At 37.8% G+C, this 23,712-nt stretch overlaps 1 protein-coding gene and 1 non-coding gene across 3 annotated transcripts in view; one reads left to right on the forward strand and one right to left on the reverse strand.

Moving 5' to 3' along the window:
* The window catches only part of CENPI (centromere protein I), a 56,196-nt gene that overhangs the window by 29,586 nt on the left and 2,898 nt on the right, over positions 1 to 23,712 (forward strand). For both annotated transcript variants that reach the window (XM_070291018.1, XM_070291019.1), the window contains 8 exons: positions 603 to 720; positions 808 to 872; positions 4,039 to 4,133; positions 6,683 to 6,818; positions 7,917 to 8,041; positions 9,506 to 9,554; positions 9,669 to 9,887; positions 23,659 to 23,700. In XM_070291018.1, coding sequence (XP_070147119.1) covers positions 603 to 720; positions 808 to 872; positions 4,039 to 4,133; positions 6,683 to 6,818; positions 7,917 to 8,041; positions 9,506 to 9,554; positions 9,669 to 9,887; positions 23,659 to 23,700 — 849 coding nt within the window. The remainder of the gene's footprint in view (positions 1 to 602; positions 721 to 807; positions 873 to 4,038; positions 4,134 to 6,682; positions 6,819 to 7,916; positions 8,042 to 9,505; positions 9,555 to 9,668; positions 9,888 to 23,658; positions 23,701 to 23,712) is intronic.
* Positions 1,650 to 1,722, reverse strand: TRNAG-CCC (transfer RNA glycine (anticodon CCC)). The gene has a single exon. It is a non-coding gene; the product is annotated as a tRNA-Gly (tRNA).

The raw sequence follows: 23,712 nt of genomic DNA on the forward strand, positions 1-23,712 counted from the left end.
TAAGACTCCTCATGATATAGGTGATGGTTTTAGCTGTGTTACAGATGTGCTTGTTCAGAGAATTCATGTCTGAAAAGAAGGTGCAGAATAGAGTCTTGGTGCATACCACTATTTAAGACTCAGGATGACAGAATTAAAAGGGAAAGCCCTGGATCCTTACTCACTTGTGAAAACAGAAGCAGCTAGACACTCAGCCCTCTCCAGATGGTTTTGCTCAGAGTTCAGGTTTGGTCTGTGGCTCCTATTAAAATTCCAGACTAACTGTGCAACTTTATGGACTATTTGAGTGTCTACGTGTACTCCAAAATAATAGTTTCATTTATCTTGAAAAATATTTCATAATTTGATTTCTTACCTTCTTTTTAGTTGGTGAAGTTTTATGGTATTTGAAAACTATGTTGATAAAGATGTTAAAGTATTCAAATATTAATCATCTGATTCTTTTTAGGAGAAAGTCTGATACCTAACCCAAGGCTTTTAATTATATTTATGACAAAAAAATTAAGAGTAAAACAACTATTGCACAATGTAAATTGGTTGTTTTGAGTGTAGTTATGACTGAAGAGCTCCACGTAAGGTTTTACCATCAACTTGTGTTATAGGAGGGGTTTTATTCCTGTGAAGCATTCCTGTATAAGAGCCTTCCTCTCTGGGATGGCCTCTGTTGTCGATCACAGTTCCTTCAACTTGTGAGCTGGATTCCTTTTAGTAGCTTCTCTGGTATGTATCATGAAAATTTGGAGCCATTTAATTCAGTGTAATGTTAATTAAAAGAATTGAATGATGTTTTTCTTTTCTGATTTTTAGAGGTGAAGCCACTTCTTTTTGACCATCTTTCACGGCTTTTCTTTACATCATCTATTTTTTTCAAGGTAAAAAAAATTGTCTTAGTCTATGGCTGGTGGTACACACTTTCAAACCCACATTACAGCAGTAGTTTTTTAATAGGATTCACTTGAACCTGGACTTGAGATGCTACGTCACTTAAATCAAAGTTAATGTATAGAATTTTCTGTTTTTAAGGTTTTGTCACATATAATTTTCCTGAACTGTTTCCACTTGTGGCAGATGATGACGTGAATGAACAGGTGACAAATCAGTATTAAAAACAAACTAGGAAATAACTTAAGCATGCTTAGTTTGATTGTTGTGGTTGATAGTTTTGTAGATACACTTTTTCACTTCTCAGATATATATTGAGCACACACTATGTGTTATAATAGTCATTTTCTATTAATAAAATTGTTCTAACCTTATATAATAAAATGTGTTACTATTTTGGAGTGTTCGCCAAAAAAAAGATCACTGTGGTTTACAGGAGTTCTATCTAAGTTTGAGAGCCACTTTCTTATAAAATGGTTATTCCTATTCTAAAACAGTGACAATATAAGTAATGTTCCTTTGTAATTTTTTTCACCTTAAATCATTTATTGTTGGGCACAGTTACAGAAAAAATATATCGTCCTGATGAGTGTTTATCCTAATCAAATGGTACTTAATTAATTGCCTATCCCAAACTTCTAACTCGGTTATTCTTGTTTTTCTAAAATGTTTGTTTTTGTTTATTGGGCTGTGCTGGGTCTTAGTTACGGCACGCAGGACTTTTAGTTGCAGCAAGTGAACTCTAAATTGTGTCATGTGAGATCTAATTCCCTGACCAGGGAATGAACCTGGGCCCCCTGCATAGGGAGTGCAGAGTCTTAGCCACTGGACCACCAGGGAAGTTCCTCGGCTATTCTTTATTTTTTCTCTTATTCTACCAATCTAGAATGCTGTTTATCTGTAAATATTAGATTAAACCATCTGAATAGATTTAATCTGATAGGTCAAAGCTGTTTGACAATTGCCAGTTTCATATGTTCCAGCCTAACAAGTATACATTTATAAACACATGCATATATTCGTATTTGAGAGTAGGAGGTGGAGAGAGGAAGGGAAACAGACAGTGGGCCAAAGACAGAAATCAAGGAAATACTTACTACTTAATTCTCACTGAAAAGGAGAGTCTATAAAGGAACATTTTCAAGAAGTATGAAAAGAACCAGGACAATAGTAGTTCCAAAGAAACAGAGAGACACAGGCTATCAAGAAGGAGTGAAGGCCAGTCTAGGTTCGATGCAAGATACAGGATGCTTGGGGCTGGTGCACTGGGATGACCCAGAGGGATGGTAAGGGGAGGGAGGTGGGAGGGGGGTTCAGGATTGGGAACACATGTACACCCGTGGTGGATTCATGTTGATGTATGGCAAAACCACTACAATATTATAAAGTAATTAGCCTCCAATTAAAATAAATAAATTTAAATTTTAAAAAAAAGGAGTGAAAGGCTAATGTTGCCACATATCCCAAGAGGGTCCAGAAAGATACAGACCAAAAAAATTTATTTTGGAATTGATAATACAGAGGTCTTGGCTACCTTTGTGAACAGGTTCAGTGGAGTGTGGGGTTAAAAACCAAATTGTGGAGCTTGAGGAGTCGATGAGAAATGAAGATAAGACAATGAGTATTGACTGTGCTTCCAAAACTTTGGCTAAGGGAGGGATAGAGAAAGAGAGCTATAGTGGGGCTTTGAATCAAGGGAAGGTTGTAATTTTTTTTTTTGTCCCCAGAGTGAGAAAAACCGGAACATGTTTATAGATAGGATAGAAGGAGCTAGATGAGAAGAGAGAGAGGTTGAAAATGGGGGATAATTGACAGTGCAGGATTTCAGAAAAAGCATGATAGTATTGGTTTAAGATTAGGTAGAGTGATTTGCCTGAATGGTGGTAAGAGGTTGAGAGGTACTACTGTTTTCCAAGATTGAGGACAAGGATATAGAAATAGGTGGACATAGAGATATATTTGTATAGTTTGAACAAAGAGCAAGAAATTGAAATACTTTTTCCTAAAAATGTTAAGTTTCTCAAAATAAGTGCATTGTAGAGGACAGAATTGAGTAGGGAGCTTCAAGAGGGTGTTATGTGAAGAGAACAGCCATTAAAAAAAATGGGAGAGACAGCTGATTGAAGAGAAGTATAGTAAAAGGATCACTGGGCTTCATTAAGGACCCAGATGAAGTTGGAGACCATAACTTAGGAGTGGTGTAGAGCTGTGCTTCTCAATCTTTTTTTTTAAACCCATGCCCCCTTCTCATAAAGATAAAAACCTCATGCCTTCCATTAATATGGAGGCTGGATGGGATAGAGTAGGTGAGTGGAGATTTTCTGAATATGACATAGTAATATTGAATATCTTTCCATATGTTAGCACCAAAATAGATTATTTTAGGTGATTCCAGGTTTGATTTCGACTCAAACATATTTATAATCTGAATGTGAGGTGTGTCAGTTTCTAAAAAAAAAAAAAACTTAATTGAACTCTTCAATGAAGTAGCAATGAGCACTGTATCACTGCAGATATTCGAATAGTATCTAGACCATTAATTATTAAGGATGTTTGAGGAAGATTTCCTGTATTAGGTTTTGGGATGGTGTGGATTGCTTTCAAATTTGTAGATATTACAATTTATCCTTACAAGTGTTCCAGGCACACTTGTTTCAAGACTATATGGTTTATATGTGAATAAGTTCCTGGGATATCAAGGCAAAGCCTGAGAAGGGAAAACTATAGAATTGTTTTCCACAGTCACAGAAGATAACTTTTATGACCAACAAAATAATAAATTGCAGTTGTAGACCCAAGGTGAAAAGCGTAGGAAACACATATCTGAAACGACATAAGAGGATCTCTGAGGGGAGATGATAAGAGGTGGGTGGTGCTATATTTGATGATGTAATATATTATGAATGAATATAATTTGGAAAAACAAGAGTCTGTTCCTCGCTGATAAGCTGGGGGCCAGCTTGTAGAGAAAATGGCAAAATAAACTTGTATTAATCTATCTCTTGAAGACCAGTCAGGCTGGAGGAGCAGCAGCTACAGGGTTCTGAATTGGATGTGGTTGTCTCCATAGTCCCTTCTATCTCTAAGCCTCTGGTTTAGTCTGTTAGTTCTCAACACTATGGTATAACTGCATGATTTTTTGTTTTGCCTCTGCAGTGTAGTGTTCTTCAGTGTCTGAAAGAACTACTGCAGAATTGGCTGCTGTGGCTTTCTATGGACGTCCACGTGAAATCTGTGAGGAACAGTCCTCTGTGAGTTATCTTACAACCTTCCACGAGAGTTGATCTGTGCAAAACTGTATATGGAGTTTAACGGTGTGACATGAAACCTAATTGCTCTATGTAAATACTGAATCGTACTTTTCTAAGGTTTTTATTCCTACTTTTCACCCTTCCCCACAATCCTGTGAGAAAGATTAATTCTTCAAGTTTTATTATATAAATCAGAAAGCAAACCCTAAGCCTCTAACGTTAGAACTTGCAGCTTTGGCTTTCATTCAGTTTAGTTCACTTTATAAAATATATTGTTGCTTATATGTGAAGTCAATTTTGATGATGGCTAGGAGAATCTGTTATTTTGCTGTACAGATTTTTTTTTGTTTCCCTGATATAGTTTGCTTGTATACATTAATTTAATTTCACTTTGTAATTTTAAAAAAGCCCTGAATTTCCATTATGTTCATTATTATTAAATATAAAACCTCAAAGTGAAAGTCAAAGATTTAACTGAATTTCAAGGAACTGCCTAAACCAGGTTGCATTGATTCCACCTAGAGTCTTGGGTTCTCCTATATTCTTTTTTAACATTAATTTTTTTAACTTTATATTATAGAAAATTCCAAACAAATTCAAAAGTAGAGAAAATAGTACAATTATTACCCTTATGTATGCATCATCCAGCTTCAACAGTTACCAACTCATGGTTAAATTTTTCTCATCTTTAACACCCTTCATGTCTCTCCTCCTTTGTACTAGATATTTTTTTAAGCAAAACCCAGACATCATTTCAGCAGTTGAAAAACAATATCAGTATAACATGTAAAAATTAATAGTTTATAATATGTTCAAATATCTAATCAGTGTTCAGATTCCCTATATTATCAGTCACATTCTTTATCACATAAGGATCCCTAAGCTTCAATCACAAATACTTGTTGGTTAGTTTGGTGAGACTAGTCTACATCTATTTTTCTCTGTGTTCTTTTCCCTATAGTTATTTCCAACTTTGTTATGAGAATGGAGAAAACAAGATTCTTGGAAGTTGCCTGGAAATTTTTTATTTCTTCATATTCATTATTATAGTGCTTCCATATATCATGTATGTCTGATCACTTTTAGAAGAAAATGAAGCATTAGTGAGTAGTGAAAGTATCTTGTAAAGCAGTGCTTCTCAAAATGTGGTTTCTGCACCCGCAACATCAACATAACCTGGGCACTTGTTGCTATTCAGTCACCCAGTTGTGTCCGACTTTTTGCGGCCCCATGGACTGGAGCACTCCAGACTTCCCTGTCCTTCACCAGCTCCCAGAGCTTGCTCAAATTCATGTCCATTGAGTCAGTGATGCCATCCAACCATCCCATCCTCTACCACCCCCTCTCCTCCTGCCTTTAGTCTTTTATAGTGAGTCAGCTCTTCGAATCAGGTGGCCAAAGTATTGGAGTTTCAGTTTCAGCATCAATTCTTCCAATTAATATTCAGGGTTGATTTCCTTTAGAATTGACTGGTTTGATCTCCTTACTGTCCAAGGGACTCTCAAGAGTCTTCTCCAATATCGCAGTTCGAAAGCATCAATTCTTCACTGCTCAGCCTTTGTTATGGTCCAACTCTCACATCCGTACATGACTACTGGAGGTAGAGCTCAGAAATATGTGTTTTAACAAATGCCTCCAGAATTTTGGTACAAGCTAAAGTTTGGGAACCCCTATCATAAGAAATTCCATTTGAATGCTTAATCTCTTCAAATACCTCAATTCTATTAAGAATAGTATGTTTACATTTATAATCTTTAGCCAATTTGCAGTGTAAGTCTTAGGCACCCTAATACAGGTGGTTTACAATTTCTGTACTTTCTTTCTAAAAATCCTAGGATCCTTTTTAATTAGTGTCATAAATTTTGAGAGGGCATTTAAAAAGGGGCTCTGCTTTCTAAAATTCTTAAATAAATGTACATAATTGTAGGTAATTTTGCTTATCTTAATACTACTTGGCATTATAAAATATAGCTCTTCCCAGTGCACCAGCCCCAAGCATCCAGTATCATGCATTGAACCTGGACTGGTGATTTGTTTCATATATGATATTATACATGTTTCAATGCCATTCTCCCAAATCATCCCACCCTCTCCATCTCCCACAGAGTCCAAAAGACTGTTCTATACATCTGTGTCTCTTTTGCTGTCTTTCATACAGGGTTATATATACTTTAACAGCATTTTTAGTTCAGAAATTCAGGCAAAACTGGTTTTGGATTTGTGTATTTAGAAACTAATTTGCTGACTGCTGTGGTCCCTGGACATTGGTAATATTATCTAAAGTCTGGAGTTTAATCCTTTCTTTCTCTGCTATTTACTAATATTAGAGTGGTTGCTCAGGATATTCTATGAATTGGTCTTAATGGTTCCCTAGATGGCTGTATAGTTGTAATCACTGTGGTTTTAAAAAAAGTGAGTTATACTTTGGCACACCAATCATTTTCTGAAATTCCCAACAACTTTTTGCTGTATATTATATCCAGCTTTAGCTGGGAAATTGTGAGGACTTTTGCTAATATGGATCTGCATGTCATGGTTTCTTATTGCAGAGAGACAACTTTAGGTGGATCCATGAACTCTGTGTCTGAACTGATTCACTATGTAGGATGGCTGTCCACTACTGCAGTTCGCTTGGAAAGCAACCGTACTTTCTTGCTGCACTTTATTTTGGATTTCTATGAGAAGGTAGTACACATCCCATTTCCCCTACTTAGATTTTTGTGATAACTGTCTGCTTTACTACTCTGTGTTTAAATTTTATGCACAGCTATTAAGTTGGGCTATGATCTTATTATCATAGTTGATTTTAGTTAATAAAGTTAAACATAGTTAATTTTGAAGTTAATGATTATATTCTGGCCTGAATAACTGACAAGGATAAAAAGCAAATGCTTTTTTGAGTTGTAGGTACCACTTTAATAGACATTCCCCTGAATAATGGTAACCCTAGACAGAAGTCTGTCTTTTTACTCATCCATTATAGATCTCTAACCCCTGGTAAAAAAAAACAAAAATATGCTATGTTTCCTTAGCTCTCTACCCCCAGCTTTCAGCTGCCTTATTTCTTCCAGTACCCATGATTCTGGTCCTCTTCTGTTGTTTTGTAGTATTCAACCTAGACGGAACTATTATTTAGGAAGTACCCACTAATCTCGGTTTTCCTGGCTTCTTCCCTTCACTGATACCTAGTTGTATTATATTTGCTTAGAAGATTGCTTGCTTGTTTTCCAGGTTGACAGCTAACGTGATAAATCAGTATTTATGGGGCTTAAGCCCACCTAGGGCTTCCCACGTGGCACTAGTGGTAAAGAACCTCTTGCCAGTGCAGGAGACATACTAGATGGCGGATTCAATCCCTGGGTTGGGAAGATCCCCTGGAGGAGGGCATAGCAACCCACTCCAGTATTCTTACCTGGAGAATACCATGGACAGAGGAGCCTGGTGGGCTAGTCCATTGGGTCGCAAAGAGTCGGACACGAGTGAAGCGACTTAGCATGCATAGGACTTAAGAAAGAAATGTTCCTTTCCCCTTTCCCCCTAACTCTAAGATTTCTCCCCAGAAAAAAAAAGAGATTTTAATAATAAAACCTTCCAGAAATTATCCTCTATCATAAGGTTACTGTTTGGTGAGGTACATTTTTAAGCAAGTTGTGACTACCTTTTCTGTTTATGAATCAGGCAGTACCATCCCTAATGCTTATTCTCTAGTGATGATTCTTTGGGTGAAGTTGATTGATTTCTGAGGAATAATTTATATATTGATGTTATCATTCTTCCCAAAAGGTGTGTGACATATATATAAATTATAACCTTCCATTAGTGGTATTGTTTCCTCCTGGGGTCTTCTATCCTGTTCTCCTCAGCCTGGATTCCAGTATCCTGAATCAACTCTGTTACATTATGGACAGGTATGAAGCCTTTTCCCCATTTTAATAACATAATTCAATCCTCGTTTTCCAGCTATAAAATAAAGTATATAAATATACTACAGTAAGATTATATGGGCTTCCCGGGTGGCGCAGTGGTAAAGAACCCACCTGCAATGCAGGAGCTGCAGGAGATGCAGGTTCAGTCTCCAGATGAGGAAGATCCTCTGGAGAAGGAAATGGCAACCCACTGCAGTATTCTTGCCTGGAGAATCCCATGGACAGAGAAGCCTGGCAGCTACAGCCCACGGGGTCTCAAAGAGTCGGACACGACTACACACACACATACAAGCTTATTATATATAATGCAATAAAATATTCAGAACAATAAGATTGTTATCTATTTTCTGCCAGGGCCTTTGGAAATAGGAAACCTGGCTTTCTTTTGGGAATGACCTTCCAATGTGGAACTATTTTAACTGTGTTCTTAAAATGTCAATATGAGGGACGTGTAATAAAAGAATTTATAGTTAAGGATATTTTTATGCGGGGTAATGTTGCACTCAGCATTGTTAATTCTTGTTGCTGTGTTGCAAAGAAAAATTAGTCATTTACTGACAACAACTGGTTTAAGTCTACATAGCTTTTCTGGTAAAAAGAACATTTTCTGGGAGATAAAGGGGAGCTATTACCAATTATATGAAACTGTAAGTATTAAATTTCTGATACCTTCTAATTTTTCCACTTAAGGACTAAAATTGTTCTTTTTAGGCCATAAGTGTAGACCCTTTTGGTATAACTTGTAGGATAATGCTAAGGTTTAAATAGGACTGATTTTGAAGCTGAAACTCCAATACTTTGGCCACCTGATGCAAAGAGCTGACTCATTTGAAAAGACCCTGATGCTGGGAAAGATTGAGAGCAGGAGGAGAAGGTGACAACAGAGGATGAGATGGTTGGATAGGATCACCGACTCAATGGACATGGGTTTGGGTGGACTCCGAGAGTTGGTGATGGACAGGGAGGCCTGGCATGCTACAGTTCATGGGGTCGCAGAGTCGGACATGACTGAGCGACTGAACTGAACTGATATGTTCGAAAGCTAATTAGAACCGTTCTCCGTCAAGAAAAAATTAAATTTCTAAGTTTTCCCTTTAGCCTGTCTACTGCACCTTTTTTCCCACATTAAGAAATGTTCTGTATCAGTAGCTGCTTTTGAGACTCTTATTAACTTTTAATACTGAAACATTAAAAACATTGCCTTTTTTTACTGAAATACGATTTACAGAGTCAAGTGCATATCTTAAGTGTACAATTTAATATTTGAGCCTCTTAATTTTTATTCTTTGAGGAAAATGTACTACAAAAGGAAAAAAATATTTAACTAGACAGCTAGATATTTGTGTATGTACATATATTTACATTTAAAATGTAACCTTTTGTTTATATTTACATAGGAAAGGCATTTAATGGTAAAAGTTTTATTCTGTTTGTTCTGTCTTTTAGGTATCATAAAAATTTGACTGCTGCAAAGAAAAATGAGTTTATACACAAGGTATGGATGATGAATCTCTGTATTAAGTCACCATTGTAGAGATACAAGATCTATTGGGAATAAGAACGAAGGGAGAATAGGTGATAATGACAATTTTTTTTCCTTTCCCAACAGACAAAATCAGAGTTCAGCTTCAGCAGCAAGACCTATCAAGAATTTAATCAGTATTTGACAGCCATGGTTGGTTGTCTGTGGACATCCAAACCCTTCCAGAAAGGATTATATATTGACCCCGAAGTCTTAGGAAATGCTTCAGTAGCAGAGTATAAAAAAAGTTTAAATTTAGTCCATCATCCTGCTTTTTTGAGTTATACTGTTTCCTTTCTGCTACAGGTAAGAATATTTAAACAGTTTCTAGATTTTCTGTGGGAATACCATGATGGCACAAATAGGGAATTTCATAAATTTAGTGTGTCTGAATTGCAACACATGTGTTAAGTCATACTTTTTGAGTATCAGCTAACTTCTAGGTATTGTGCTAGGCTCTGGGGATTCAAAGTTAGTTTCTACCCACAAACAGCTTGGGTTTGTGGCAGAGACAGATTTGTGAACATTACTGCAGTATAGTTAGGTGAAATGAGAAGTATAATTGTAAGAAATAGGGGGAGGGAATATTAGTTCAATTCTATTTGGGTAGAGGTGGTGCCAGGTAAGAAAAGGGTACAAGAGAAGTTGAAGTGATTTTCCAGGCAGGAGTACTGGAGTGGGGTGCCATTGCCTTCTCCCTCTTTGGCACTAACATAATGCAAATTGAGATTCCTAACACGATTGGTGGACAAACTGCAAGCCTGTGAGAAGGCTAATTTATTGCTGGTGAACTGTTACCTTGAAGGGGTAGCCCTTTGGGTTTCTAGTTTAAAGTGAATGTTAGTTTATGAGAGTTCCCACTTTTGGCAAACCTTTGCTTTGACTTTAGTCACCTTAGCCCTTGGAGCTTGTGGAAATGCAGCTCAGGTTTTTGTTTGTTTGTTTTTTCCACTGTGTGTAACATACTCTGATTTATTCCATTCCATTCTATTCTAATTTTTAAAAAGTGCTGGTTGAAGTCCGTTGAGTTGATTTCATGACCTCTTAGTGGAGGTGCAGCTCAGTTTTGCAGCTGACTCCTTTGGATTGGCAAATTCCCTTAGGCCAGGAGTGACGTTGAGTATTAGGTTTACCCCTCTGGGTTACCATCGACTTTGGCGTTCCCTTTATTAATGTTACCCCTGTATTACTTTTTTTAAACATAACTTTTCTTATTTTGTAAATTGTATTTATTTATTTTCTGTTTTGGCTGCACTGTGTGGCATATTGGATTAATTTGCTGATCAGGGAACTGTGCCCTATGCAGTGGAAGCGTGGAGTCTTAACCACTAGAGGGCCAGGGAAGTCCCATGTTTTGTAAATTTTAAAAATACAAAAAGAGAGCGAATGTATAGTATAATGAGCCCCTGTAGATCCAGCTCATCTTTATTCCCATCCAGTTTCATACTTTCCCCTGACCCAGTTAGTTTGAAACAAATACCAAATGTTACACAATTTTACGTAAATGTTTCATTCTATATCTCTAAAAGATATGGGCACTTAAATTTTTTTTTCTGTTTCTTCTTGTTTCTCACAACTTTATTAAGATTTAATTCAAATACAGTACAATTCACCACTTTAAATTATACACTTCAATGGCTTTTAGTGTATTCACTGAGCTTTGCATCCATTACGACAATCTGTTTTAGAATATTTTTATTATTCCCAAAAGAAACCCCTTTCCCCTTAGCTATCACACTCCAGTTTCCCCATTCCCCAGACCTAGGCAAACACTCGTCTCCTTTATATCTGTATAGATTTGCTTATTCTGGAAATTCATAAAGATGAACTCATACAATAATATATAGGTTTTTGTGACTAGCTTCTTTCTAATGTTTTCAAGGTTCATCTATGGGTATGCAGTGTGTAAGGATTCCATTTTCTTCATACCTTCCTCAAGATTTGTTATTGTCTGGGTTTTTTTTATTCTAGCCATCCTAGAAGCTGTGAAGTAGTATTTCATTGTGGTTTTAATTTGCATTTCCCTGATAGCTATTGATGTGCTTTTTGATTGCTATTGGTGTGCATCTTTTCATGTGCTTATTGCCCATTTGTATATTTCCTTTGGAGAAATGTCTACTTAAACCCTTGCCTGTTCTTAAATTAGGTGATTTGTTTAAATGGCTTGTAAGACTCATTTCTGTAGTATAAATTCCAGTTGATTATCATATGATTTGAAAATTATATATATATATATAATATATATATATATATATATGATTTGCAAAACTTCTCTCCTGTGGGTTGTCTTTTCATTTTTTGGTATCTTTTGAAGGATAGAAGTTTTAAATTTTGATGAAATCTTAATTTATTAAGTTTTTAGTTTATCACGTGTACTTTTTTTTAATGCTTCCTCTTTTCCTTCTCCCTTCAGCCCCTGGCAATGACCAGTCTACTCTCTCTGCTTCTATGAGTTTGATTATTTCAGATCTATCATATAAGTGGTATCTTATAGTATTTGTCCTTCTGTGTTTGACTTATTTCGCCTAGCATAATTTCCTTCAAATTTGGTCTCCCAGTAAATTGTGGCAGATAGGGATATTGGTTTTTCCTCATGATGTCTTTGTCTGGTTTTGGTTTCAGGTTAATTCTGGCCTCAAAGAATAAGTTAGGATATATTCTCTCTCCTACTCTTTGGAAAAGTTTGTGAAGGATTGACATTAATTCTTCTTTAAATATTTGGTAAATTTTACCCATGAAGCCAAATGGTCATGGGCATTTTTATTGAGAAGGTTTTTAAAAAAATTAATTTATGTTTTAATTGGAGAATAATTACTTTACAGCATTGTGGTGGTTTTTGCCATACATCGACATGAATCAGCCATGGGTGCATGTGTTTCCTACTAGTCAACCTCTTTTCTTATCATAGGTCTATATAGATATTTTATTTTTTTTGAGCCACTTTCAATATTTATTATTCTAGAATTTGTCCATTTTATATCATTTATCTAATTTATTGATGATAACTTTTATTTTTTCAATTAATAATTTCTTTTCTATAGTTTCCTGTGCTATACAATAGGATCTTGTTGTTTTGATAATACTTATTTCTATAAAGTTGGTAATGTTTTCCCCCTTTCATTCCTGATTTTAGTAATTTGAATCTTTTCTTTTTTTCCTTGTTTAGTCTAGCCAAAAGTTTGTCAGTGTTGTTGATCTTCTCAAAGAACAAACTTTTGGTGTCATTGATTTTTCTCTACTTAAAAACTAAAAGCTTTAAAAATTGTGGTTAAATACATGATATAAAACTTAACCATTTTTAAGTATATAGTTCACTGGCATTAAAACTCTTCATCTTGTAAAACTGTAACTCAGAACTTATTAAACAATAACTCCCTATTCCCTCCTCCCTCCTCACGTTAGCCTTTGTAACCTTCATTCTGCTTTCAGTCTCTGTGAGTTTGATCGTTCCAGGTAGCTCATATAAGTGGAATCATATGTTTGCTTGCTTCACTTAGTATAATGTTTTCAAGGTTCATCCATGTTATAGCAGTGTTTTGAAATATCCTTTTTAACGGCTGAATAATATTCCATTGTATGTATACACCACGTTTTGTTTGTCTGTTTAGTCTTTGATGAACATTTAGCTTGCTTCTAGCTTTGGCTGTTGTAAATAATGCTGCTATGAACATGCATGTAAAGTTCTCTCTTTGAGTTCTTATTTTCAATTCCTTTGAATATATACACAGAAGTGGAATTATTGAATCATATGGTAATTGTTTTTTTACTTTGTTGAGGAAACAGCATTCTATTTTCATATGAATTTTACATTCATAGCATCAGTGCAGAATTCCAATTTTCTCCATATCCTCCTCACCAGTAGTTATTTCCTAGTTTTTCTCATAATAACCATCTTTTTTAAAATTTAAACTTATTTTCTATTGGGGTAACAATATTGTGATAGTTTCAGGTGAACAGCGAAGGGATTAAGCTATACATATCCATGTATCCTGGAGAAGGCAATGGCACCCCACTCCAGTACTCTTGCCTGGAAAATCCCATGGACGGAGGAGCCTGGGAGGCTGCAGTCCATGGGGTCGCTGAGTCGGACACGACTGAGCAACTTCACTTTCCCTTTTCACTTTCATGCATTGGAGAAGGAAATGGAAACCCACTCCAGTGTTCTTGCCTGGAGAATCCCAGGGATGGGGGAGCCCGGTGGGCTGCCGTCTGTGGGGTCACACAGAGTCAGACACGACTGAAGCGACTTAGCAGCAGCATACGTGTATCCATTCTCCCCCAAACTCCCCTCCCATCCAGGCTGCCACATAATATTGAGCAGAGTTCCATGTGCTATATAGTAGGTCCTTGTCAGTTATCCATTTTAAATATAGCAATCATAATATCCATCTAAATGTGTGAGAAGTGACATCTTATTGTGGCTTTGGTTCACATCTCCATAATGATTAGTGTTGCAGAGCATCTCTTTATATGTTCGTTGGTCATTTGTTTATCTTCTTTGGAGAAATATCTACAAGTCCTTTGCTGTTATTTTAATTGGGTTATTTTGATTTTTTGTTTTTGAGTTGTAGGAATTCTTTATATAAGAAGTCTGGATATTAATTATTTACAGATATATGATTATATTAATTATGTACAGATATATGATTTGCAAATATTTCCCCCCATTTTGTAGGTTGCCTTCTCATTTTGCTTGATTGCACCCTTTGATGCATAGACATTTTAAGCATATGATATAATGCCATTTGGATATGCATATATGGATATAGATGTAGTCTGTTTTGGCTTGTGCTTTTGGTGTCATACCTAAGAAATCATAAAATCCAGTGTCATAAATCTTTCCCCCTATGGATTTTTCTAATCCATACAAAAATACAGTTTTCTATGGATATGGAAATCCATATAGTTTTTAGTCTTATGTTTAGATGTTTAGTCCATTTTTTCCCCTTCCTTCAGTCAATTTTTGTATATGGTGTAAAGAATCCAACTTCATTCCTTTGCATATGGAGATGCGGTTTTCCCAATGCCATTTGTTAAAGAAACTGTTCTTTCCCCCAGTGAATGGCCATGACACCTTTGTCAAAGATCATTTGACTATATCCATGATGGTTTATTTCTGAGCTCTCTGTTCATTTACACTGGTCTATATGTCTGTCTTCATGCCAGTAACACATCATTTTAATTTGAAACTTTGTAGTAAGTTTTGAAATCAGGAAGTGTGATATTCTCTCTCTTTATATACTTTTTATTTCTATTATTTCTGCTCTGATCTTTATTATTTCTTTCTTTCTTGCTCTAGATTTAGTTTGCTCTCCTGTTTTTGGTTTCTTGGCAATAAATTAGATTATCGATTTGAGATCTTCATTTTTAATGTAAATATTTACAGCCCTGATTCATCTGCCATGCTCACTAGGAAGGACCAATGGCTTATATTGCTGTTCTTATGGAATTTTAGTAGATCTTGTTGAATAAATATTTTTATATTTTTTGTATGTCGTTAGGATAATTTCCAGAAACTTTAAATCCTGGGTTTATAAAAACAGTCTTTGCCGACTTTGCCTGTTTTGCTGTTGAGTAGTTCCACAGAATTCCTCATGATCCCATCCTGGAAGTGGAACTCCATGTGGACACTTATCATAGAACAGCCACCTTCCATTTCTTGAATATCCTTCCAGATGTGTATTGTATATTTCTGTGTAAATGATCTTTTTCAACACTGTACATTATACATACTTTTCTGTCTCTTGACTTTTTTTTTTACTTAGTATCTTGGCATTTGTTTTGCCTGTGTGTGTGTGTGCTCAGTTGCTCAATTGTATCCAATTCTGCGACCCCATGGACTATAGCCTTCCAGGCTTCTCAGTCCATGGGATTCTCCAGGCAAGAATAGTGGAGTGGGTTACCATTCCTTTCTTCAGGGGATCTTTCTGACCCAGGGATTAAACCTGCGTCTCCTGCTTTGGAAGGCAGACTCTTGACCACAGAGCCACAAGGGAATCCCTTTTGTTTCATATTTGTACATAAAGGACTGCCTCATTTTTGGTGTCTCTGTAGTATTTCATTGTATGGATGTAGTACAAGTTAAGCATATAAGTTATAAATTGAGTTTTTGAGTTATTTTCAATCATTATTAAATTAAACTCTAATGAATATGTTTAACTATATACATTATTTCATACATGTGCAAGTGTGTCTGTTGGATAAAATTGCTCAACATGGAATTGATTTCAAAGGGTATATATTTGTACTTTTGTGCAGTTCAGTCGCTCAGTCATGTCTGACTCTTTGCGACCCCATGAACCACAGCACGACAGGCCTCCCTGTCCATCACCAACCCCAGAGTTCATTCAAACTCACGTCCATCGAGTCAGTGATGCCATCCAGCCATCTCATCCTCTGTCGTCTGCTTCTCTTCCTGCCCCCAATCCCTCCCAGCATGAGTCTTTTCCAATGAGTCAACACTTCGCATGAGGTGGCCAAAGTACTGGAGTTTCAGCTTTAGCATCATTCTTCTGAAGAACACCCAGGACTGATCTCCTTTAGAATGGACTGGTTGGATCTCCTTGCAGTTCAAGGGACTCTCAAGAGTCTTCTCCAACACCACAGTTCAAAAGCATCAATTCTTTGGTGCTCAGCTTTCTTCACAGTCCAACTCTCACATCCATAAATGACTACTGGAAAAACCATACCCTTGACTAGACGGACCTTTGTTGGCAAAGTAATGTCTCTGTTTTCAGTATGCTATCTAGGTTGGTCATAACTTTGGTTCCAAGGAGTAAGCATCTTTTAATTTCATGGCTGCAATCACCACCTGCAGTGATTTTGGAGCCCCCCAAAATAAAGTATGACACTGTTTCCACTATTTCCCCATCTATTTCCCCTGAAGTGAGGAGACCAGATGCCATGATCTTCATTTTCTGAATGTTGAGCTTTAAGCCAAATTTTTCACTCTCCTCAAGGGGCTTTTTAGTTCCTCTTCACTTTCTGCCATAAGGGTGGTGTCATCTGCATATCTGAGGTTATTGATATTTCTTTTGGCAATCTTGATTCCAGCTTGTGCTTCTTCCAGCCAGGCATTTCTCATGATGTACTCTGCATATAAGCTAAATAAGCAGGGTGACAGTATACCGCCTTGACGTACTCCTTTTTCTATTTGGAACCAGTGTGTTGTTCCATGTCCAGTTCTAACTGTTGCTTTCTGACCTGCATATAGGTTTCTCAAGAGGCGGGTCAGATGGTCTGGTATTCCCATCTCTTTCAGAATATTCCACAGTTTCTTGTGATCCACACAGTCAAAGGCTTTGGCATAGTCAATAAAGCAGAAATAGATGTTTTTCTGGAACTCTCTTGCTTTTTCGATGATCCAGCAGATGTTGGCAATTTGATCTCTGGTTCCTCTGCCTTTTCTAAAACCAGCTTGAACATCTGGAAGTTCATGGTTCACATATTGGTGAAGCCTGGCTTGGAGAATTTTGAGCATTTCTTTATTAGCATGTGAGATGAGTGCAATTGTGAGGTAGTTGGATCATTCTTTGGCATTGCCTTTCTTAGGGATTGGAATGAAAACTGATCTTTTCCAGTCCTGTGGCCACTGCTGAGTTTTCCAAATTTGCTGGCATATTGAATGCAGCACTTTCACAGCATCATCTTTTAGGATTTGAAATAGCTCAACTGGAATTCCATCACATCCACTAGCTTTATTCGTAGTGATGCTTTCTAAGGCCCACTTGACTTCACATTCCAGGATGTCTGGCTCTAGGTGAGTGATCACACCATCGTGATTATCTGGGTCATGAAGATCTTTTTTTGTGCAGTTCTTCTGTGTATTCTTGCCACCTCTTCTTAATATCTTCTGCTTCTGTGAGGTCCATACCATTTTTGTCCTTTATCGAGCCCATCTTTGTATGAAATGTTCCCTTGGTATCTCTAATTTTCTTGAAGAGATCTCTAGTCTTTCCCATTCTGTTGTTTTCCTCTATTTCTTTGCATTGATCACTGAAGAAGGCTTTCTTATCTCTCCTTGCTATTCTTTGGAACTCTGCATTCAAATGGGTATATCTTTCCTTTTCTCCTTTGCTTTTCGCTTCTCTTCTTTTCACAGCTCTTTGTAAGGCCTCCCCAGACAGCCATTTTGCTTTTTTGCATTTCTTTTCCATGGGGATGGTCTTGATCCCTGTCTCCTGTACAGTGTCACGAACCTCCATCCATAGTTCATCAGGCACTCCATCAGATATAGTCCCTTAAATCTATTTCTCACTTCCACTGTATAATCATAAGGGATTTGATTTAGGTCATACCTGAATGGTCAGTGGTTTTCCATACTTTATTCAATTTCAGTCTGAATTTGGCAATAAGGAGCTCATGATCTGAGCCACAGTCAGCTCCCAGTCTTGTTTTTGCTGACTGTATAGAGCTTCTTCATCTTTGGCTGCAGAGAATATAATCAGTCTGATTTCGGAGTTGACCATCTGGTGATGTCCATGTGTAGAGTCTTCTCTTGTGTTGTTGGAAGAGGGTGTTTGCTATGACCAGTGCGTTCTCTGGCCAAAACTCTATTAGCCTTTGCCCTGCTTCATTCTGTATTCCAGGCCAAATTTGCCTGTTTCCTCAGGTGTTTCTTGACTTCCTACTTTTGCATTCCAGGCCCCTATAATGAAAAGGACATCTGTTTTGGGTGTTAGTTCTAAAAGGTCTTGTAGGTGATACAGCATGCTTGGGGCTGGTGCATGGGGATGACCCAGAGAGATGTTATGGGGAGGGAGGTGGGAGGGGGGTTCATGTTTGGGAACGCATGTAAGAATTAAAGATTTTAAAATTAAAAAAATAAAAAATAAAAGTAAAAATAAATAAATAAAAGGTCTTGTAGGTCTTCATAGAACTGTTCAACTTGAGCTTCTTCAGCGTTACTGGTTGGGGCATAGACTTGGATTTATTGTGATATTGAATGGTTTGCCTTGGAAATGAACAGAGATCATTCTGTCGTTTTTGTGATTGCATCCAAGTACTGCATTTCGAACTCTTTTGTCGACCATGCTGGCTACTCCATTTCTTTTAAAAGATTCCTGCCTGCAGTAGTACATATAATGGTCATCTGAGTTAAATTCACCTATTCCAGTCCATTTTAGTTTGCTGATTTCCTAGAATGTTGACGTTCACTCTTGCCATCTCCTGTTTGACCACTTCTAATTTGCCTTGATTCATGGACCTAACATTCCAGGTTCCTATGCAATACTGCTCTTTACAGCATCAGACCTTGCTTCTATCACCAGTCACATCCACAACTGGGTATTGTTTTTGCTTTGGCTCCATCCCTTCATTCTTTCTGGAATTATTTCTCCACTGATCTCCAGTAGCATATTGGGCACCTACTGACCTGGGGAGTTCCTCTTTCAGTATCCTATCATTTTGCCTTTTCATACTGTTCATGGGGTTCTCAAGGCAAGAATACTGAAGTGGTTTGCCATTCCCTTCTCCAGTAGACCACATTCTGTCAGACCTCTCTGCCATGACCCACCCCTCTTGGGTGGCCCCACAGGCATGGCTTGGTTTCATTGAGTTAGACAAGGCTCTGGTCTGTGTGATTAGATTGACTAGTTTTCTGTGAGTATGGTTTCAGTGTGTCTGCCTTCTGATGCCCTCTCCCAACACTTACCATCTTGCTTGGGTTTCTCTTAACATGGACGTGGGGTATCTCTTCATGGCTGCTCCAGCAAAGCGCAGCTGCTGCTCCTTACATTGGACGAGGGGTATCTCCTCACCACCGCCCCTCCTGACCTTGAACGTGGAGTAGCTCCTCTCGGCCCTCCTGCGCCCGCAGCCACTGCTCCTTGGACATGGGGTAGCTCCTCCCGGCCGCCACCCCTGACCTCAGACACAGAGTAGCTCCTCTCTGCCGCCACCCCTGACCTCAGATGTGGGTTAGCTCCTGTCAGCTGCTCCTGCACCATCACAGCATGGCACTCTTGGCCACCACCCCTGACCTCAGACATGAGGTAGCTCCTCTCAGCCTCACTTCTGCAAGGTCCTGCGAGGTCCATCGCAGCCAGCGTGCTTCTTTTGTTAGGTGTAATTTTGTTAGGTGTTGTCAAATTGCTTTCAGTAGAAGTTATACCAACTTAAATTACTGCTAACAATAAATGGGAGTCCAGTTGCATCCAATCCTTACTTGGAATACTATATGATGAATCACAGAATAGAATTAATTTTCTTTAAGTTCTTTTTTCTTCCCAGACTGTGTGCGTGTGTGTATACATCTTAATTATAAGATTCAGTCTCTAAAATGATAAATGCTATCAACTTAGGCATAGGTAAGCAAACTTATTTTGTGGGTTCAGTAATAAATATATTGTTTTAAATCAGAAGTGTTTCAAAAAAATATTTTAGGAATTTTGATTTTTTTTAAGATTAGAATATAATTGCTTTACAGTGTTGTTAGTTTCTTCTGTACAACAGAGTGAATCAGCTACGTGTATACATATATCCCCTCCCTCTTGAACTCCGCCGCCGCCATCCCGTTCCTCTAGGACATCACAGAACACTGACTTGAGCTCCCTGTGCTATACAGCAGGAAGGTCAATCCTTGAAAGTTTAATTCTAACAGCATTGTGCACATTTGGCAAAATGTGTAACTAGGATTTTGTAATTAATGTTTCTGTATGATTCAGAAAATACTGGGCTTTAATAGCAATCTTTCGCTTAAAAGAATACCTTTTGAGCCTTGTCACCAACTTACTGCTCCTTATCTAATGATTGTACCTTTGAGGTGATAAAAATAACCTCTGATACTATGTTAGTGTGATTTAATTCTGACAGTTTTACTTTGCTGAATTATCACATTGTAAATATTTCAAATTGGCCATAGTTTTAGAGATAATTTAGTAAACTTAATTTGGCCAATCAGTTCTCAGTATCAGAAGAGCTCAAGTTACTCCATGAGTCTGGACATTTGTCAAGCTTATGTTTCAGGAAGTTCTGAAGCTCTTGGTTTTCTTATCAATTACTTTTGAACTAATAATTAGATATATCTTTGTTTATTCATTCAACAAATATTAGGTGTCCACTATGCTTTTGATGGGCTAAATCTGCCTACAATGCAGGAGACCCTGGTTTGATTCCTGGATGGGGAAGATCTCCTGGAGAAGGAATAGGCTACCCACTCCAGTATTCTTGGGCTTCCCTGGTAACTCAAATGGTAAAGAATCTGCCTGCAATGTGGGAGACCTGGGTTCAATCCCTGGGTTGGGACAATCCTCTGGAGGAGGGCATGGCACCCCACTCCAGTATTATTGCCTGGAGAATCACCACGGACAGAGGAGCTTGGCGGGCTACAGTCCATGTTGTCACAAAGAGACAGACAGGACTGAATGACTAAGTACAGCACAGCATACTTTTGACGCTAGGAATACAGTGCCTAAGAAGATAGCTACCATCTCTGCCCAAATGGAGTTTATTCTAATGAGAACAAGCAATAAACAAGTCATGAAATAAGTAGATGTGATCATTTTAAACTTTGAGAAATGTCATGAAAGGCATAAACAGGGTGGTGTGAGAGTGTGTGACTGGGGAGTTGTCAGGGATGAGTGTTCAAAGAGGGCCTGTTTGAAGAGGTGACAGTTGATCTGAGATTTCTTCTAAAAGATGAGAATAAGCCAACCTAAAAATAGCTAGAAGAAGAGCATTCTAGGCAGTGGGGACAGTACTTAAAGGATTCAGGGGAAAAAAGGAAGGCCAGTGTGACTTAGATTAAGAAACAAGAGGAAGCAACAGTTAGAACTGGACATGGAACAACAGACTGGTTCCAAATAGGAAAAGGAGTATATCAAGGCTGTATATTGTCACCCTGCTTATTTGCAGAGTATAGACTTATATGCAGAGTACATCATGAGAAACGCTAGGCTGGAGGAAGTGCAAGCTGGAATCAAGTCTGCCAGGAAAAAATATCAGTAACCTCAGATATGCAGATGACCCACCATTATGGCAGAAAGCGAAGAAGAACTAAAGAACCTCTTGATGAAAGTCAAAGAGGAGAGTGAAAAAGTTGGCTTAAAGCTCAACACTCAGAAAACTAAGATCATGGCATCTGGTCCCATCACTTCATGGCAAATAGATGGGGAAACAGTGGAAACAGTGGCTGACTTTATTTTAGGGGGCTCCAAAATCACTGCAGGTGGTGATTGCAGCCATGAAATTAAAAGACACGTACTCCTTGGAAGGACAGTTATGAGCAACCTAGACAGCATATTAAAAAGCAGAGACATTACTTTATCAACAAAGGTCCAGAGAGTTGGACTATAAAGAAATCTGAGCACCAAAAAATTGATGCTTTTGAACTGTGGTATTGGAGAAGACTCTTGAGAGTCCCTTGGACTGCAAGGAGATCCAACTAGTCCATCCAAAAGGAGATCAGTCCTGGGTGTTCTTTGGAAGGACTGATACTAAGCTGAAACTCCAATACTTTGGCCACCTGATGTGAAGAGCTGACTCATTGGAAAACACCCTGAGGCTGGGAAGGATTGAGGGCAGGAGGAGAAGGGCACAACAGGATGAGATGGCTGGATGGCATCACCGACTCAGTGGACATGGGTTTGGGTGGACTCCAGGAGTTGGTGATGGACAGGGAGGCCTGGCGTGCTTCGGTTCATGGGGTCACAAAGAATCAGACATGACTGAGCAACTGAACTGACTGACTGATAGAATAACAGGATAGGTTATTTTGTTTTTGTGGGGAGGGCAGGTTAAGAATCAAGAATCAATCAGTTAAGTAGGACCTACGAAAGTTTGAGATGCCTGTTAGATATCCAAGAAGTGTAAGTAGGCACCTTGAAACAGGGACCTTTAGAGCTCAAGAGAGGTGTTGGAATGTGAGAAATAAGTATGAAATTCATCAGCATGGATGATCCTTTATCAGTTCCAAAACTACTTTTTTTTTTTTTTTTTGCTTTTTAACTTTTCAGAGATTGGGGTGCATCATGTGATTGATGTCAGCTAGGTAGCAATCATGATAGAGTTTTGCTGTTTTAAGTGTGTACTGGCAGATTGCCAGAATCAGACCTTGCAGATTGGATGTCAGTAGCGTGGGGGAGAATTGGAGATGATATTGGAGTACTATATTAAGCCCTTAAAATCAAATGACTCAGAGGAAGAAGGTAGAGAAGCGGTGAACCATACATGTTTTGGACGTTTCCTTGAGGCAAGGGCCAAAAGTAGGTTAGCTTTTTGCAGTTGAGACCCAAGCGCCGTAGCTTTCTGTTCCTTTAAGAAATGCTGCATAATCCACTCTCTGGCACAGAGAATGATACTGTGTGAAGATAAACATAGATGTCCACAACCCTCAAGTAGAAAAGTAATTCAGAAGAGTTAGACTCTGAATGTGAAGTTTTAGAAATAACTTTCACCATTGAATTTTGTTTGGATTTACCATTTCATGTTGGTAAAAATGATATATGTTCAAAATCTGCCTACGTCTAAAACTCACTCATTATAAAATATAAACTTCTAATTGTGTTATATATGGTTTGATCAGCAGAGTTATTTCTCAGTGATTCATAAAAAAGATTGTTAGAATTTATGGCTTTTCAGTGCAGTACCGTAGGTGATAGTTAAAGCCAGAGAATAACTAGCTAGCTCACCTAGCTCTTGAGTTTACATAAAGCATTACAGTCTCAGAAACCTACTGTGTACACAGACTGCCTCACCAGACTTCGTCCTCATCCTTCAAAACTCAATTCAGATAATCATATTCCTCAGGAAAAACCTTCTATAACACCTGCCATCTCCACCCATGACTGAGTCCAGAATTTTTAAAAATGAGGCCGTAGATTAATAAAATGGTGCTCACTTTATCTGCTGTGATTTTATCTTCTTTCTGTTTGTGCTTCTAGGGACAAATATGAAAGGTTATAGTGGGTGTTTATTCAAAAGGATCCCAAGAATGTTGGTAGGAATAGAACATAGTAAATGAATCAGACAGTGAAGAGCCATCTTAATTTTCTGGTAATTTCTGCTAACCAAATATTTTCATCCCCATTTCTCTCCATTTCCTTTTTTTGTTTGTTTGTTTGTTTGTTTTGTTTTAAAGGAATGCCCAGAAGAAAGGAAAGTAAACATGAGCTCTATTCGGGTAAGGAAATTT

This window comes from Ovis canadensis, chromosome X, assembly GCF_042477335.2.
Source record: "Ovis canadensis isolate MfBH-ARS-UI-01 breed Bighorn chromosome X, ARS-UI_OviCan_v2, whole genome shotgun sequence".
NCBI classification, from domain to species: domain Eukaryota; kingdom Metazoa; phylum Chordata; class Mammalia; order Artiodactyla; family Bovidae; genus Ovis; species Ovis canadensis.